The following is an 18,555-nucleotide window of genomic DNA, read 5'->3' as shown; positions in this document are numbered from 1 at the left end:
AACTTTCCAGCAACAAAGATAATCACAGAAAAAAGTGCTTCCTCCCAGTAGAAATCTGTTTAAAGAAGCCCTGAAACGTGGCAATGAGGTTATTCTTCCAAAAGCTCAAGGTCCACCATCAGCACCAAGAAGGGCCGGATTCGGACCGTGGTCCGCCAGTTGAGTAGCCCTGAACTACTGTCTTTAAAATTGCAATTGGATTAGTCTACATTTTTTGTTAGGAAAGGAACTTGTAACCTAATAAACGCACTTAAAGTAAATGACATTAACCAGCTAAACTAACCAATTTCATCAGTGGTACGATTCAGAACGCCTAAAATATAGCCTACAAGCCGAGCCCAGCCTAGGTGTAGGCTAAAAAGCCGTGTCATTCAAATTGAAAAGCATCTCATTTTTTCTATTTTTCATCTGCGACGTAACAATTACTGATTTATAATTGCTATGTATAGAGGCAATCATGTATGAATGCATTTAATGCCACCAATACAATAATAGCAACAGCTTAAAGCCACTGTAGCAGCAGGCAGCTACAAAGACACTTCCAAAAAATACAAAGCAATCAACAGTCCCAATTTGCTCGTTTCCATTAAGTAGAGGGTAACCTGTGACTTACTGGTTAGTTATATGTTTTGAAAACAGCCCAGTCTCCATCAGTGGCGGATTCAGGACGTAATTTATGGGTGGGCCTAGGAAATATTTTGGTGGGCCTTCACCAGTAATGAAACGGCCGGCCAGCATACAAAAACTTAATGTTACCGAATATCTCTTACAAATACTGTGAAATAGTGAGGCCACAGACAATTAAGTGCCACTTGGTTGTTCAAAAGTTAAACATTAATATATATTTTTTCAAGAATCTGATTTTGTGTGGGCCCACTGTCAATCTAGGTGGGCCTGTACCAATCAGGTCCACCCGGTAGATCCGCTCCTGGTTTCCATCAAGTTGTTGGTAGACTCTTCCATTTCAAAATTGCATTTTTGTCTGGTGCATTTTTTGGTTCATCACGTTTATCTACCGGTTTATGGGATGTGTCTTCTGGTTTGTCTTCTAATTCTCCTCAATCATTGGCTTTATCTAGTTTATCAGGTTCATCTTAAGATTCATCAGGTTTGTCTTCAGGTTCATCAGGTTTATCTTCCGGTTGATCTGGTGTATCTTCTCGTTCACCAGATTTGTCGTTAGGTTGATCTGATGAGTCGGTCGATTCATCCGATGTGTCTTTAGGTTCATCAGGTTCATCTTCTGGTTCATCTGATGTATCTTTTGGTTCCTCAGGTTTGTTGTCTGACTTATCAGGTTTGTCATCAGATTCATCAGGCGTGTCTTCCGATTCATCTTCTGGTTCATCAGATTTATCTTCAGGTTCATCAGGTTCGTCTTCAGGTTCATCTTCCGGTTCATCTAGTGTATCTTTTGGTTCCTCAAGCTTATCGTTGGTTTCATCAGGTGTATCTTCAGAGTCATCAGGCGTGTCTTCCGGTTCATCAGGTTCATCTTCTGGTTCGACAGGTTTGTCTTCAGGTTCATCAAGTTTGTCTTCAGGTTCATCTTCAGGTTCATCTTGTGTAGGCCTATCTTTTGGTTCCTCACGTTCATCGTTCGTTTCATCAGGTTTGTCTTCAGGTTCATCTTCCGGTTCATCTAGTGTATCTTTTGGTTCATCAGGTTCATCATCTGTTTCATCAGGTTTATCTTCAGATTTATCAGGCGTGTCTTCAGGTTCATCAGGTGCATCTTCAGATTCATCAGGCGCGTCTTCCGGTTCATCTGTTTTATCTTCTGATTCACCCGGTTTGTCTTCAGGATCATCAGATTCATCTTCCGGTTCATCAGGTTTGTCTTCAGGTTCATCAGGTTCATCTTCCGGTTGATCTAGTGTATCTGTTGGTTCCTCAGGTTCATCGTTCGTTTCATCAGGTTTGTCTTCAGGTTCATTAGGTTCGTCTTCAGGTTCATCTTCCGGTTCATCTAGTGTATCTTTTGGTTCATCAGGTTCATCGTTTGTTTCATCAGGTGTATCTTCAGAGTCATCAGGCGTATCTTCAGGTTCATCAGGTTCGTCTTCAAGTTCATCTTCCGGTTTATCTTGTGGATCTTTTGGTTCCTCAGGTTCATCGTTCGTTTCATCAGGTTTGTCTTCAGGTTCGTCTTCAGGTTCATCTTCCGGTTCATCTAGTGTATCTTTTGGTTCATCAGGTTCATCGTTTGTTGCATCAGGTGTATCTTCAGATTCATCAGGCGTGTCTCCAGGTTCATCAGGTGCATCGTCAGATTCATCAGGCTTGTCTTCTGGTTCATTTGTTGTATCTTCTGGTTCACCAGGTTTGTCTTCAGGTTCATCAAGCTTGTCTTCAGATTCATCAGGCGTGTCTTCTGGTTTATCTTCTGGTTCATCAAGCGTGTCTTCCGGTTTATTAGTTTTGTCATCAGGTTTATCAGGTGCATTTTCTGTTATATTAGGTTCATCTTCCAGTTCATCAGGTTCATCTTCAGGTTTATTTTGAGGTTCATCTTTCTGTTCATTTGGCGTGTCTTCTGGTTCATCAGGCTCATCGTTTGTTTTACCAGGCTTGTCGTCAGATTCATCAGGCTTTTCTTCAGGTTGATTAGTTTTGTCATCACGTTCATCAGGTGCATCTTCTGTTTTATCCAGTTCATCAGGTTCATCTTCAGGTTCATTTTCAGGTTCATCTTCCTGTTCATCTGGCGTGTCTTCAGGTTCATCAGGTGTATCTTCAGGTTCGTTAGGTTTGTCTTCTGGTTCAGCATGTTTGTCTTCAGGTTGATCAGGCTTATCTTCCGGTTCATCTGGCCTATCTTCCGGTTCATCAGGTTTGTTGTCAGGTTGATCTGATGAGTCGGTCGATTCATCAGGTGCGTCTTCCGGTTCATCAAGTTCGTCTTCTGGGTCATCTTCTGGTTCATTAAGTTTGTCTTCCGGTTTACCAGGTGTATCTTCTAGTTCATCTGGCGTGTCTTCCGAGTCATCAGGTGTATCTTTAAGTTTATCTGGTGTGTCATTCGGGTCATCAGGCGTATCCTCCGGCTCATTTGGTTTGTCTTTTGGTTCATTAGGTTTATCTTTCGCTTCATCAGGTTCATCGTCTGGTTCATGTGGCGTATCTTCTGGTCCATCAGGTTTGTCGTCAGCTTTATCTGATGAGTTAGTCGATTCATCTGGTGTGTCTTCCGTTTCATCAGATTTATCTTCTGGGTTATCTTCTGGTTCATCTTCTGGGTTATCTTCTGGTTCATCTGGATTATCTTGTAGTTTATCAGGTTCATATTCTGGTTTATCAGACTCATCAGGTTTATCTACTGGCCCATCCTCTTCCGGTTTGTTATCTAACCGATTTTCCGGTTTGTCAACCTTTTCATCACGTGGTTCTTGATTGTCTGGTTCAATTGCAGTATGCTCTGGGCTCTTTCCAGCTTTAACTGGTTTACCGTCAAGCTGTTTTTGAAGTGCGTCATCAGAATCATTCTTTTCGTTTATAATTGAGTTGACCAATTGGTTCTTCTCAGGGTTGCTTGATCGCCTTTGTTGTTTTGGTCTAATTTTGGTTCGCTCTTTGTCATCTTTTGGCTTCCGTTTTACCTTTTGTTTTTGTTTATTTTTAACATCATGCTTCTCAGAAATATTGTGAGCAACATTTACAGAAGATGGCTTTGGATGTCTGCGTGTTTTACCATCTGACATGTTTTTCGCTACGACCCCATAGGGTGGTGATGAAAAATTTGGAAGTGTGTTGGAAGCTCGAGGAGTTTGACTTCGTACGAGATCATTTAAGTATTTAGCCATCATGATTTGATGATTTGTATCCTCCAAGCTAGGGAGAGTTTCAGCTGGTTTTGGATTCCGTTGGTTAAAATCATATCGTCTTTCTCGAGGAGCTGAATCTGATTTCATTTGGTCCATGTAAGCACATTCCTCGTTTGGTGTCATATTTCTTATTCGTTGCCCTTTTTTAGCTGGTCGGGTGGGTGGTCGCACATTTCCGTACGTGCTTTGGGATGGCGATTGGTATAATGGAGGTATTTTTGCTCCTGAGCTGTTGGCTTCAAATTTTGCTCCTGGAAACATGTATGGATTTCTTTGACCACCATCGTATACATCTTTTCGATTCAAGCATGTGGAACAACTGCAAAGTAACATACAACATACATAACTAGCTTAATATCAATACATCGGTGCAACCGTTAATGTTAGGGTTTTAATCCTCGAAAAATCAAATGGTAGAGTAAAGTTAGCTGTTCATTGTAGTCTTGTAATATTAGCTTCATAATGTATTGGCTATAAAGTTCAGTCATTCCGCATGGTTTCATTAACTGACACACCTCGTTGCTTTAGGTATGTGGAGCCGACTGGTTCTTTCACCTATTTCAAATTGTTAAGTTTTGTGGCCGTACTTAATTTACTTTCATCTACGTAACCTCTAAATCTACATCGTATGCACGTCTTAAACTTTTATGGTTTGACCAACTTTTCCTTTTGTTGGTTTTGTTTTAATACTCTATTTTTTAACTTCATCAGTTGTTGTATTCCGACAAAGCAAATTAAATTGGATTCAATGACAAATACTTCATTCTTTCTTTCTGTTCGTTCTTTCTCCAAACTCAATAATCTAATTTACATTTATGGATTTCACACCATCCTCGTTTGTGCATTAAGTAAGCATGAGGTAAACTGTGCCTGTGCCTAACTGCCTAACCTTCAGAAAGTTTTTCCAGTCGGCCAAACGTATATGACTTCGTCCTCTTTTAAAAACCCACTAGGCAAACATCAAAATGCATCGAACTAAACACTAAACAGTACAAGTAAGCTAGAGAATAACTTTCATTGTCTTAAATTTTGTTTATCTTTTGGATATTTCTGCTTACTATCAAACCATGAACGTTAGTCCAGCTGTGTTTAGATCGAGGCTTATGCCTCGATATTTGAAGATTTTAGAAGCCAATTGTCGTGTCCACCTTCAGGCATATCTTTAGGTAATTTGCCAAAGACACAGCCGCATTCTCTTGAGCGGTATGGAACCGGTACCCTTTCAAGCGTTGTATCAGAGCTTTTTGACCACCCGCTGAGCTTGTAATACTTAAATAGGCTATTCTTTGTCGTCGTCGGCGTATGAGGACGACGAAAGAGTATTTAGGTATAAATTAAATACTCTTTAATTGGCACTAAACGAATGCGATAACCAAATATTGTCAAAACCACAAATTTACTCCGATTTAAGCTACGTAGGCTTAGCAAAGTCACATCGGCGTTCGACCAGATCAACAAATCGCGGTGAAAGCAAGCTGGTTCTTATAGTCCAGGAGTTATACGAGTTTAATTACATTTTCATTAGAAAAATTAAGGAAGAACTTTTTAGATGTATTTTTGGGCGTAGAATCCAAAAATCGAGTGCTTACACGCCGAAAACTGGACATTTTTGAGATATTAGCAATTTTTAATGTTTGTGGGCTACTTCCGTTTTTTATTTGCTAATTTTTTCCTTTAGCAATTTGTCACTAAATTAAGACAGCTTCTTAGTTGAAAAAGTGAAATTGGTCAAATTCTGCCAAGACCAAAGGTTATCTGTCAAGGCTTTTGAGTAACTGTAACAGTTTTTGTGTTTTTCAAATATGAAACTGTAAAAAAAATACAATCTGAAATACAAGATTTAGTTAGATAATGTTAAAATTATCATTCTGACTTTCACTGTCATCTGAATCGTCAGATAAATTCGAATCCTCATAGTCACTGTCATTGTTATATTGGTCAACTTTAAGAGAATTTGGCACTATCTTGCCGCTATTATCCTCTTTCCACCCATGGTCTAAGGGTGACTCTGTCACAGGCTTGAATTCATTTGCAAGTTTCCACATCCTTGCAATAAAATTTGCTCGCTTAATGTGCTGGATAAACGCTGCCCTGCAAGAAGGTATTGCTGTAGGTTCCAAACCTTATACTTTTTGCAGAGGCCGCTCACTATGTATTGGCGTAAACTTCGTTTCAAATATAACTCTGCGGGCTTCATTGACGTCACGAAGTTGCCTTTTCCCGTATGTTGCACATACAAGCTCTTCGAGAGCAGCTTCCGTGGCAGAGCTAACACTGATGAAACTGCCTAACTCTGCCAGTGCTTGAAGGAGTTGAGGGTACTTTAATGCAATTAAGAGTGGTCTAGTTTTCCCTTTGCCAAAGAAACAGGAATCGTAATCACACCTTGTGATGGCATGGTATCCTGGCAAAGCTGTACAGAATAAGTCATTAATTTCACTGAGCTCCCCCATCATGCTTCTGATGTTAACAATACGCCGAGTATTGTTGTAAGCATGACCCATTTCTAATAAAACTTATGTTTGCAGATCCACATCGCTGCAATAATGCAAGAGAATGATCATTACATCTCTGTCATTACAACGCACATTCACTCGCAGAGGATTGTTACTACTTTTGTAAAGCTGAAAGATGTGATGCACCATCCTTGTGTCCGTTTCAATGTGTTCGCAGTCATATAAACAGCAGTTCTGTCTTATTATAAGATTGTTACTTTGCACACTAAATTCATAGCACTTTTTTCCCTTTGCCAAAACTACCTTCTTGTTCCCGATTACTTCAGCATAGGCATTTGACTGCCACTCATAAAACAAGAAAGCAAGGAAAGAATCTTTGAACTGTGATGAGGATAGGCACTTTGAAAAGTCTTTAGGTCTTTTTTGGCTAGGACCAGTCATGCTGACGACAGTGTCGGTGTCCCCCCGAACTTCATGAGCCGAATCTTTGATTGTGTTCTGAGTAGTCTATAATCGTCACATATAAAGTGCACTTCTTCGCTAGTAGGCTTTACAAACCATAGTTAAGAGAGCTTTGAAAATTCCACCATAAGTAGAAGGAAGGTTCGTAATCATTCTGATCAAGAACATGCCATTAAAAATACTCACATCGCTTCCCGTATTCAATGGTTCATTAGCTGCCGTCGCAAGTGATTCAAGATGATTAGCCAACTTGGACTTGTTGGTTGTGGTCATACTTCCATCTACATTGCATAGACTAAGGGGAACTACTGACTGGATGAGATAGGACTTTTCTTAAGTCAAGCTTTTTTTGGCAGGACAAGTAAAGAAGTCTGCCAAACATGTCTCTGGAACATTTCAGCTCTACCACTTGCTTATCTTTTGTGGTGACGAAAACCTTTTCTGCATTGCTAACAAAATTTCTAACTTTCCTTCTCTTGATGGGCTTTTCAATTCGAGCTGGATCTTCTTTTATTTCATCAAGGAACTCCTGTTGCCATTCAGAACCTTTGCTAATTGTGTTCAAGAGATCATTTCTGATCTCATCTTGAGCTGGTCTTCCAGATGATAGCTTGATCAAGTGATTGCTTTGTTCAACATGTTGAATGGATTCATGGTCGAATCGATAGTTTCACCAATCTTCATGAAATCAGCATGGTTTCTTTTTATTCCGTAAGGTTTTGATTCCTGGTAAACAGTTTCATAATGTTTCATATAGGGACAGTGGAATACCGGGACGACTCACTCTACTGATTTTTCTTGTGAAATAGACAGCTGGAGGGTCACTAAAAAGTTCAAAAATTAGCAGAACTGCACAACGTTTTCTTTGCTTTTGCGTAAATTCATTCTCATCAAATGAATTGCTATATTTAGTAAAAATTTTGGGTGTTAGAAAATCTGCAGAACCTTACTGCAGCAGTGTGAGGCTACCTACTGTTACCGCTGTTACGTGAAGTTAATCGCAGCATTGCCATGACTTGAATACCTATTAAATAAACATGATAATACATATTTCCTACATTTCTTTTGGCGATACACTCTTTGTATACACGTGGGCAGGTCATACAAATTGCACCTGAGTATGCGACATATGGTAGTAGACCTCAAGCTGTATTTGCATCAAATTTTGTCATAATATTATGACCCTGCAGTTGTCCCCCTTACTTTTGAGTGAGCAATCCCCTACTTCTACCATCCCTAGTTTCATACCAGCCTTCCCCATCGCATAATTTATCACTTGACTTCTTACATACCTCGTGACACTCCATCTTCGTTGGGAAGGAAAACTCTGGGTGAATGCACTTATGCCGGTCATCCTGGATGCAGCATCCACATTCACAGCCATCGCCACTGCTTGATCAACAGGTAATCTAGAGAAAAATGTCCAGACAACCTCACAGAGAAGGCTCCTTTCTCCAGCTGATCACGTATGCCAGGGTGTGTGTACTGTGTAGTCCATGTTCAACAGTTTCAGGAAGTACAATAGCATGTGTCTGGAATAGTTAGGTTTGTTGCATGCAAAAAACACAGGGATTATTGTTTTCAGAGCATAAGTGAAGAGCTCAATATCATTCTTCTTTACAGCTCTGTTCATAAGTAAAAATTGCTGTACAAGATTGATGTAAAGAATCCAGAACTGGGCTGTACCGCCATGGTTGCCGTTCGGTGTGTCGTCACGGAACTTCTCATAATCATTCATAAGACCTTTCATCATCATTGTCAGCCATTGTTGTTCCACTGCAGGATGAAGGCCTTCCCCATATCTTCATAATTTTGTCTGTCTTTGCACGTTTGTGTCCAGTGTTTGTCGAATTGGTAGAGTTCGTCTCGCCATCTTGTTTCCTGTTTCCCTCTTTTGCGTTTATTGTCAAGCGGTATCCAGTTAGTAGCTCTTCTTGTCTACCTGTTGTCAGTTGTTTGCATGATATGTCCTGCCCAATTCCACTTTAAACTTTTTATTGTTTGAATGATATCTTTGATTTGTGACATTGTGACTTTGATTTGTGACAAGACCTTTAAAGGCATCTGATTTCTCTACATCTTCAATATGTATACTGTTTCGAAGCATTGCTGTGATGATAGCATGTCTATTCCCATTGTCCTTCATCTGCTCTAAGAACGACTCTACATGTTTTTTTTCCTGAACGCAGTGGCAAGTAAAACATGCAATCGTTTACACCCGTTATAATGATTTCCTGATAAGAAGCCGCTAATTGACCTAGGAGCTAGTACTTCCGATTAAGTAAGGATGTATGGACCTCCAGATGGCTCCATCAGGTAACCCAAGCAACCAAAGTATCTGAATATGATGTGGAACGGTTCATAGTGGATGAATAACCTATCAAGTCTGGGAGCCAGAATATTCTGAATTTGGGCAGCAGGCTTTGCAATACCAAGGCCATACGTAACATTCATGTAATGTTCCTTGCATTCATCCGCTACTTTCAAGCTTGTTTTCATAGTATCAAGAACTACATCATGTCTTGTAGGTGGTGTCCCTATATTTGGCATGTATGCAACTGTCTGGCGTGGCAGGGGATCTTTTGTAAGCTGAGTATTTAATCCTGACCACATAGGCGTGTCTTTACAGCCAGCAAAGGCGATTGACCAAATCACATCCCTTTTTGTCACACTTTGTAGATTTTCAGGAGAAGTTTTGAAAGGCATATCGAAAGTTTTGAAATTGGTAGAAACTTTCTTTGGTTTTTTTCTTACAGGCTCCAGCTCAATATGAGGGATTGCAAGACTGCTTTTTCTAATCCAAGACAAACCAGAATTGCTACTATCACTCTGTGATGGGCCTTGTTCTTTTGATCCATCTAACTCTGTTGTCATATTGTGAAAGCATATTCCTTGTGTATCATGGAGGGTGCCACTGCCTGAAAGCGTATCTTTATTCTGATCACAATTGTCCCAAGCAATTGCAATTGCTAAACCTTTTTTCTCCAATTATTCCTTCTGGAGAAGCTTTTTCCTTCTCCAAAGCCTGTAGAGCAATTTCTGTTTCATACTCCTCACACAAAGTGTAGCCTAAGCAGTGTCCAAAATGGTTAAGAAGTTCAATGACTTTTTTGGAGCCCGTCAACGACTTCAGAGTCATCCCTAACAGCAGATGCTTTGCAGGTTTGATTCTCCCATATGTAGCTTTGTAAACATCGCCTTCAGCGGATGACCTTGCATATCTTTCACAGCGCTCAGTCATGGTATCTTGGCCACCATACATATATTTGTAGAACTGCACAAGGTCTTCAGGTGGTTGTATTTTACCATCATTCAACAGATCCGCTGTTATAGGTGGCTTTAACTGCTTTACCTAAGACATTTTAATCTTATTTCTGAGAATCATGGCAGCAGCTTTGATGATGTCCTGCTTTGAGTAGTATTTGTGGGCAGTAATAATTATTCCTTTTTTTCTGCTTTGTTTATCTGTTTTAATATTGGACCCAAAACACCTTTTCAGTACCCAAAACACCCAAAATTGGACCCAAAATACCTTTCAAAATACACACAGAAATTGTGCTTTGAAACTTAGATTTGCGATTCATTCTTCAGAGAGAAATTCAAGATACTTTTTTGATATGTTTGTGAGCGTCTCACTCTTGTCCTTCTTTAGAACTTCTATCTTAATGTAAATTTCCAGCCCAAATTTCTAGGAAAACTAGCCTAAAAGTAGCCCAATCGTTAAACGTAATGAAACAAGCACAAATGTAACCCAACTTTAGAAAAATTGTGCAAAGTGAAGTCATCAAAACTGAAAATTGTGAAGTAACAATAATATTTATTCTATGAAAGTTGGTTCGAATTGAAACGAAACAACCAGATCACAAACCATCACAACTAAAATTTTGCCGCGACCAGGAAACAAAACTACCCGAACTCCGTGGGAAAACAGAGGAACTAGCTACTTTGGTTTTGAGCCATGTATTCAAATGCAGCCGCTATCCAACGATCGCGAATCTCTCCTGAGCTCCCAAGCAATGACGTCATTCTCTTGCTAGCCCAAAAAATGCAAATATCTCAAAAATGTCCAGTTTTCGGCTTGTAAGCACTCGATTTTTAGATTCTACGTCCAAAAATACATCTAAAAAAGTCATCGTTAAAATTCCTAATGAAAATGTAATTAAAGCCATGTAACTCCTGCTCTATTATACTTGATCACAAGGATTGGAAGATGAAAAGATAAGGATCTTATTGCAAAGTCAAACACATTAACCAGAATAAGGTGGCCAACTCCTTTTTCCCGGCTGCCTTTCTTCCAGTAACTATCGCCACCCAATTTATTACAATCTGGGTAGCATTTTTCACCAACCTGCTTAAGCCGGTAGTCGAACCAGGATCGCATGAGTGGACAGCGAGCGGTTCATGTGCTGCCCAATCCCAAGCTTGGGAATACAGTCACATCGGGTTTGACTGTTAGATCAACAAATCGCAATAGACGTACACGAAAGACAAAAGACTATTTGCTAGCAAAGTTACATTACAAATACATTAGCTACTAACTTTACTTTCCTACATACAAGTAGCCTAAAGACTAACATGGAAAAAACGCAGTCACAATATTGAAAAATTAAATAAACACCTTGTGTATGACATGTTGTCGCAATTGCATTCTTCACAGCTGCTTGAAAAATAGTCGTTGTTTTCGTCGGTTGTTTGTTTTGTTAAAAAGCCGCTGGATGATGGTAACGTCTCTAAGCCAGGAATCTGACCTAACATTATGCAAGACAGGTTTCTTTACATAACAAAGAACAAACAAGCAAGATAGGCTATTCCAATAATGCACAGACGAAGTAAAACAGGCAAAAGCAAACATTAAATTCAGATTAACCGATAGACCCTGAGTTATTATGCCTTTTTATCGTAAATCGAAACTCGATCGAGAACATTTGCTTTTGAGGTCGGAGCTTCTCACTTAGCTTAAGTGTTACAATTAGTAGGCCTGTGTAACGTTTAAATCATGTCACTCGTGACTGTTCAATATGATTGTATTTTTACTGATAATGCAGAATCCAAAAGCGGCCTAATGCGTCCCATCAGACTCTTTCCTTCTTCTAAAGTTATAAGAACACCGATTATATAGCCTAGTAATTACCTGACTTAAGAAGTCTTTCCAACTTTGTAAGTCCATCATTCAACTGAGTGACATCCCTCGTAGTTAGTGCGTTTTTGATGTCATTGGTTCGAAGAGATTGAGATCTTGGCGGGGCTGTTGGTTGCTTTGGCTTTGGAAGTTTAGAATCAATGCACACAAACCTGTACGTTGCTTCCATGATTTTATTAGCAGTTTGAAGAAAACCGTCAATAAAACTGAAGAAATCCTGCAAAAAGTTTCTTAAGTTTTAAGCTTCAAAAAAACGTCTAAGCACATAAAAGCAAGCAGTTCGAAATTGGTTAGCCTAGTTAGAGTTGGACTGGCTTACTTATCAATGAAAACTTGAGCTGATGATAAATCAATTCAAAACCTCATTTAAAGCACTTTTCTTACTTCTTTGTGATAATGACCGATTCTCAGTTCAAGTTGCTTGGACATATCCAACAAATGCTTTGCTAAGGCAGTAATGCGCTCGCTCAGACTCGTAAATACTTGAACATTTTGGTCGCCTTTAGATTGATACTCCAGGAGTACGCTCTTTATTAGTTTAGAAGAAAGATTGGTAGCAGCCTGTGTTGCCAACATAAGATTTGTATTCCTGTGTACAAGATGTTGATTGACACATTACAGAAGTGTAGCGCTTCCTTCTTTAAAGACTTAGTATAGCTTACACATTACTAGCCCACCATTATATAAAAAGTGGCTCTATACTGACAAACAGCCATGTATAGTTTGCTAAAACAATGAATAGTGAATACGCTCCTTCAAAAGAATGAAATTTAGTTTACAGTAATAAGTTCAACACAAATTGATTTACATTTTTCATAGCATTGATAAAAACTCTTAATGTTTACTTTTCTACTTTGATAATTTTATTACAAACTGTAGTTAAAAACAGCTTACAAGCGTGGGTTTAACACATCACGCATGACGTGGTGGATTTGACAAGCAAGTCTTGACGAAGGTGTGACGTAATAACCGCTTCCATCTGTCGTCATAACATTGATATGCTGTTTAGCACTTTCCAAACACAAGATAATTTTTTTCAGCAATTGCTCGCCAGCAATTTTATCCAACTTAGCAAGAAGTTCCTAAATCAAAACACACAACAATCAAAAAACAATCTTTGCAAGTTTGAATGTTATTAGGCTAAGAGTATCCTCTCTTTTAAGCTAGTAAAAGCAAAAATGTATAAAATTGTATGATATTTTGGCAGCGGATTGCAGCAAGAATTGACAGCGACAGATAGCCTACGTGTTTCGCCCATAAGGCTGGACTCATCAGTATCGCACCACCAATTCTTGCTACAATCGGTTGCCGAAAAACATATGGTTGATTGGATGACCCCTAAATGGCTAACGTGGAGGCTTGATTTTGATTAGAGAATCGCAAACACAGAAAAGAATTTAGAAGCGGGAGGGGGACTTCAAATTTTTTTAAAGTCACCTCAGGCAATCTTAATCAAACTATGAGCACCATTTTTTCGGTATCAGAGATACGGCGCAAAGAGAGATTAAAATTTCTATCATACTCGTATTAAACAAAAAGTTGTTGCTACGAACAGTCTAACGTACCGTATTAATTTAATATCTTTTTGCAATGTGAACTCAATAATATGAAACTAGCTCAAAGTCCTAAACTGTACAAAGCGTGCGCAATAGCCTACGTAGTTTTCCACAAATGCCGTAAACACATAACGAATTCGTCAAATTCGTAGGTCAAGAAAAAACTAAAAATATTTGCTACAGCATAATATATGGTAGTCTGATGGGCCTATGGGTACAGTAAGCTTAGGTAAAGCTAAAATAGCTTAAGTCACCCACAACGTGAGGTTGTAGCCCACCTGAATGGTAATTCTTTCTTTTTTTGTGGAAATGTTTTTTACAGGAGCATTAGGAAGAGTATTTACATTGGTAGGTCGTACATCTTTGACACTTGAATATGATTGTGTTTTCGGTTTGCTTTGATGGGAATAATGACTGCTTGCTGGCATGGTTTGCGACACCACGTGCTCAGGTGGGGGTAGCGAATAAATCTGCTCTTGCTGTTGTACCTAAATGATTATATTTAGCACATGATATAATTTCAATTTCAATCTAAAACAAGTTGTTTAATCCTTTGCAAAACCTTTAGATGTTACTATAGGTGTATAAGAAATTTTCTTACTTTTTTTGGAAGTTCAGTAATTGTGTGATTAGATTCTTCGTCCGAATCTTTTGTATTTTTTAAAAGAAATTCCAATTCAGCAAGCTTTAGCTTTAAATTTTTTACCACCTGTAAACAAAGTACCAAACTGTGAAAACTGCATAGTAAAGCACAATAATAAAAATAATCATCTGGATTGGGAACCAAAGTATTTTAATTTTGAGGCACTGAAAATATACAATGTACAATGTACATCATGTCATCATCTGTCGTAACCTAACGTTACTTTGATGAGGCCTAGTTAGGTTGCAGTTCAGTCCTTTAAGAATCATTGGAGACCAATAAAGCCACGTGGCCTAAAGTAGTTTAGTATCGTCTTTGTATCTTTCTTTGTCACATATATTTTACGTGCTGTAGTTGTTGCATACGGCGTTTTGCTTTCAGTTTAATTGATTTGTTGCTCTTCAAATTAGCAAGTTATTTTTACAACTCAGTCGACAAACACACTGCTTCAAAAACGGGCAACATTCGGTAGTTTATTTTATATTTGTAGTGTTTTTAGCTTAACCCTTAGTTTTCTTAGAATCTTTGATCTAAATAATATATTCACAAAGCCCAATTCGCAACAACCAAGTTTTCGACAAAAATAACAAATTTTTCAACATTGCGTCACTTTTTTTTGTCCTTGAACGTCATAAGGGTTGCAATCCCATTCATCCATAACTGATTCAGGAGGTTCAGGAAAGGAAGGTTTCCGTTGACGCTGGAATGTGTATTGCACATTGAGTATTATTGCTAACACAAGTGGATCAAACCAAGTTTGCTACTCACGGATCAAATGGTGGTATAATATTTTCATAACATTTTGACTTTTAAATATTTTTTCTTTGCAAACAAAACCAACCTCTCGTGTTGATTTACTTTTTCGTTTCTTTCTACGTGAATGCTTGGGCGCTTCTCTTTCCTCATTATGGCCTACGTTTGATACACTGTCTGCGGGTTGAAGAGCAATGGACTCAACGTAACCGGAAAGTCTAAATATAATACAATAAGTAAATCGTACGTTAATTAATTGAAATGGAATTTGTCTAAAGCTTTTGCCAAGTATCAAGTTGTTACTTGACTAGTAAGCGTCCAATCACAAGATTGCATAAAGTAACTTTTAAAGAAAAGTTTATGTCTGGAAAAAGCCAGCTTAGCTGAAAGATCTCACTGAGCACTGCTTGGTGCAATGTTTTTGATTTAAAAGTGAGCAAAGAAAAGGTTTAGTAACGTTTAGTTAACTAGTGGAGCTGTTCGCCTTCTGTAAGTTATACGACCGAGTTATAGATAGAAATAGTTTTTAAGTTTTCAAGTAAGACACACAGTGAAAACATCTACGCCCATTGGTTGCTGTTCTAGCCTATATCTGACAAATTCAACATATATTATGCACCTGTTGTAATATTCCTGCAGCTCATTTTTTTGAGCAAAGATGTGTTCTTTCCATTCGTGAAGTATTCCCACAAGTTCGTCAGCATCAGTTTCAACGTTGTCTTGCAAATAACCAGGAGGACTCATTGCCACATCTATTGGGGCTGATCTAAGCATTACATTGAAAATGGCTCTCACAATGCATTTCAAAGGGAAAACTTTCAAATGTTAGTTGAATAGGTAGCCTACTGCTATTTTGCATTCATCAAATGCTGGCATTTGCACAACAATCTAACCTCAGTGTAATTTATTAAGAATCGATTTCGCTATAGTAATATCATCTTCAGCTTATTCAAATTGCGTAACCTACCATGTTATTGGTTCAGAGTTAAGTCATTAGAACTAACTTAATCAATTGTACAGACCAATTAAAATTATTAAATTGTTGCCATTGAAATTTCTAGCTCGTAGCTTAACAGTTTGACTTGTCAGCAACACATTACGTGGTTTGAAGTAGGCTACTAGATCGCTAAACATAGTATGAAGTCAGCATGCAATAAAAACATAAAGAAAGTATAATGCATCCAGAGATGGGCAAGATCACCAGTATTGGTGATCTTGAAGATCAAGATCAAGATCACCAAACTATGTGATCTTGAAGATCAAGATCGTGATCTTGAAGATCAAGATCAGTTTCAAGATCACGTTTTGTGTACTTGAAAAAAATCAAGTTTTTGATCAATGATGTTGCATAAAGTAATTACTATAAGCCACCTGGGTAAAGGTATATAGTTAGTATTGCTAACTTTTACTTTTAACTACTCGAACGCTAGCCTAAGAATTGTAATCAGTTAGTGACTGTTGCTATTAGGCCTATTAATTGTTGACGTAGTTTGCGTAAAATCGCAACGTCACACCCAAGGCCGAGGTTAATTACAGTGGATTTGCAATTAGTTTTATACTTTTTGTTTATAATAAATAAACGAAAATAAATTTTGAACTGCATCATTTTTTACCAAATTTTTGTCTGGTCCGTGTGGGAGTTTTTATTCGTGTTACTAAGTAGTTTTAACTTTCACTGTATTATGTCAATGTTTATTGCACCATTTACCCATCTGGCAACCTTGATACTGTTGTCTGCTTTCAAAAACGTTCAGAGGTTTGCGGTCAGACAAACCACTTCATACTCAGACCCTAAACAAGTCTTGGTCTGGTTGATTTGCTGCAATAAACCACTTTACATGACCAAAGTCGGCTAGAGTCCAGATTTTTTAACACCGCCAATCTAGACTTTTGAAACATCTAAAATTGAGTCAAAGAAAGCAAACATTTCTTTAAAATTCATACATGAAAATTGTGAACAAAGTTAAATCATTTTTAATATAAGTCAACATAAAGTACCATACACGGAAGTTGACTTCTTCATTATGACCAACACAGAAAACTTCTTTCAATTTGAAATGGCAACACTGACCAGTGACCAGATTAGATGAACTTTAAATCGTCTTTTGTTGGACACATATCAAATTAACTGTGGCTTATTGTTAGTAGTTGCCACTAACTACTTTGTACAGTACGAGTTCTAAAAAAATGCCTCTTTCTAGTAAGTAAACTTCAATTTTAAAGTGATCTTGATCTTATTGTTCTTCAAGATCAAAATCACACGAAAAAAAAGTGATCTTAGATCAAGATCAAGATCACCAAAAAAAAAGTGATCTTCAAGATCAAGATCACGCCCATCTCTGGGTGCATCAATAGTTGATTTGCACGAAATCTGTAGGGGAGTGTAGCCTAACTTATCTGCAGCAGTATGTAAACTGAAAAACTCGAAAGTGCGCTCGTAGTTTCAACTACTTCGTAAACTTAAACTCATTGTCACAATCAGGGCAGGATTAACCATTAGGCTAATAAGGCTATAGCCTCAGGCCCTAGAAAAATTCGGCCCTCAATTTTCGAAAGGCTGATAGTGATACAGATCCAGTTACAATAGGCCTACAGTACAGTTTTTTGCTTAAAAACGAATGACCGAATTGAGTCAATACATATGAAGAGCTTATTTCCAAAACCACGTAGGCGCCACTTTTACCGAAATTGAGTTTAGAGCAGGGCTTTTCAGAGATGTACGTATACGCCGCAAATTATGTAAAAAAGTCTACAAAAAGTCTACGCCGCAAGTATGCGGCGTAGACTTTTTGTTTGCGCTAACGCTTACGGCTACACTTTTTTGGATAGTTTGCGCTTGAGGCTACGCCGTAAAGTTTTTGCGGTTTTTTAGCGCATAGCGTCAACGCATACTTTTTAATGTATTTTTTTCGCTACAACACGCCAATACCTTCCAGCGCTGCAGTTGAAAGAATGTTTTCAATGGGCAAAGACATGTTGGAACCAAAACACAGCAAAATGTCAGATGAACACTTTCAGATGCTTGTGTTTCTTCGTGGAAATTCAAAATAAAACTTGTTTGTTTCGAATGGTTTATACCGTGTGAATGTTTGGCACCTTGCAAACTAAATGAGTTTACGCTAGTGTATGCGCTGGCGCCACCAACTTTTTTTACAAGTTACGTTGACGCATACGGCGTATGATTTTTCGAACGTTTGCGTTTACGCTGACGGCGTCAATATTTTTTGTATGCGCGTACATCACTGGGGCTTTTCAACCTAGGAATCACCGGTCGCGAGCCGTTTTTCGGAGGTTCGCGAGGCGCTTGAAATTTCAGTGTATTGTTTTCAATTCTTTTTTGCCAGAAAAGATTAAAAACTGTGTTTTTTTGCAATCGCCCATTCCTCTACTTGAGGTTATTATATTGTTTAAGCCAGGGGTCACCAACTGGGGCCCGCGGCAGGGCCTCTGAGAGAAATCTTTACTAGGGGTACGAAGAGTCATTCCGGGCCCCCTTTCACTCCGGGCCCCCTTTGTTTTTGGCAAAACGCGTGAAGTTTGCTTAGTCGTATTGCACGCCATACAACATTTTACTGCAGAATTGGACATCTGTGCGCAATAATAGTATCAGGCTGCAATAAAACTATTATTTTGTGTTGTGCATATCATGTGATCTTTCCCTCGCCAATTTGTGTAGGCCTATCCTGCATTAAATTCGTGTGTCAGTTGTTGATGGTGCTGT

The 18,555-nt window shown here is 38.6% G+C and overlaps 1 protein-coding gene across 1 annotated transcript; it reads right to left on the bottom strand.

Moving 5' to 3' along the window:
- Window positions 1–416: 416 nt before the first annotated feature.
- Window positions 417–15,513, bottom strand: LOC145765550 (uncharacterized). Its single transcript, XM_082577387.1, has 10 exons — window positions 15,454–15,513; window positions 14,923–15,052; window positions 14,692–14,781; window positions 14,040–14,147; window positions 13,717–13,926; window positions 12,777–12,964; window positions 12,267–12,471; window positions 11,874–12,099; window positions 11,361–11,490; window positions 417–4,143 (listed from the first exon to the last, which is right to left on the bottom strand). Exons 3-10 carry the CDS (start codon window positions 14,737–14,739, stop codon window positions 1,095–1,097), a joined length of 4,164 nt encoding a protein of 1,387 aa, XP_082433513.1. The 5' UTR covers window positions 14,740–14,781; window positions 14,923–15,052; window positions 15,454–15,513; the 3' UTR covers window positions 417–1,094.
- Between the last annotated feature and the right edge of the window lie 3,042 nt (window positions 15,514–18,555).

Source organism: Aplidium turbinatum, chromosome 2 (genome assembly GCF_918807975.1).
Source record: "Aplidium turbinatum chromosome 2, kaAplTurb1.1, whole genome shotgun sequence".
NCBI lineage: Eukaryota > Metazoa > Chordata > Ascidiacea > Aplousobranchia > Polyclinidae > Aplidium > Aplidium turbinatum.
The sequence above is the reverse complement of the archived record's forward strand: the minus strand, read 5'-3'. Positions and strand labels throughout refer to the sequence as shown.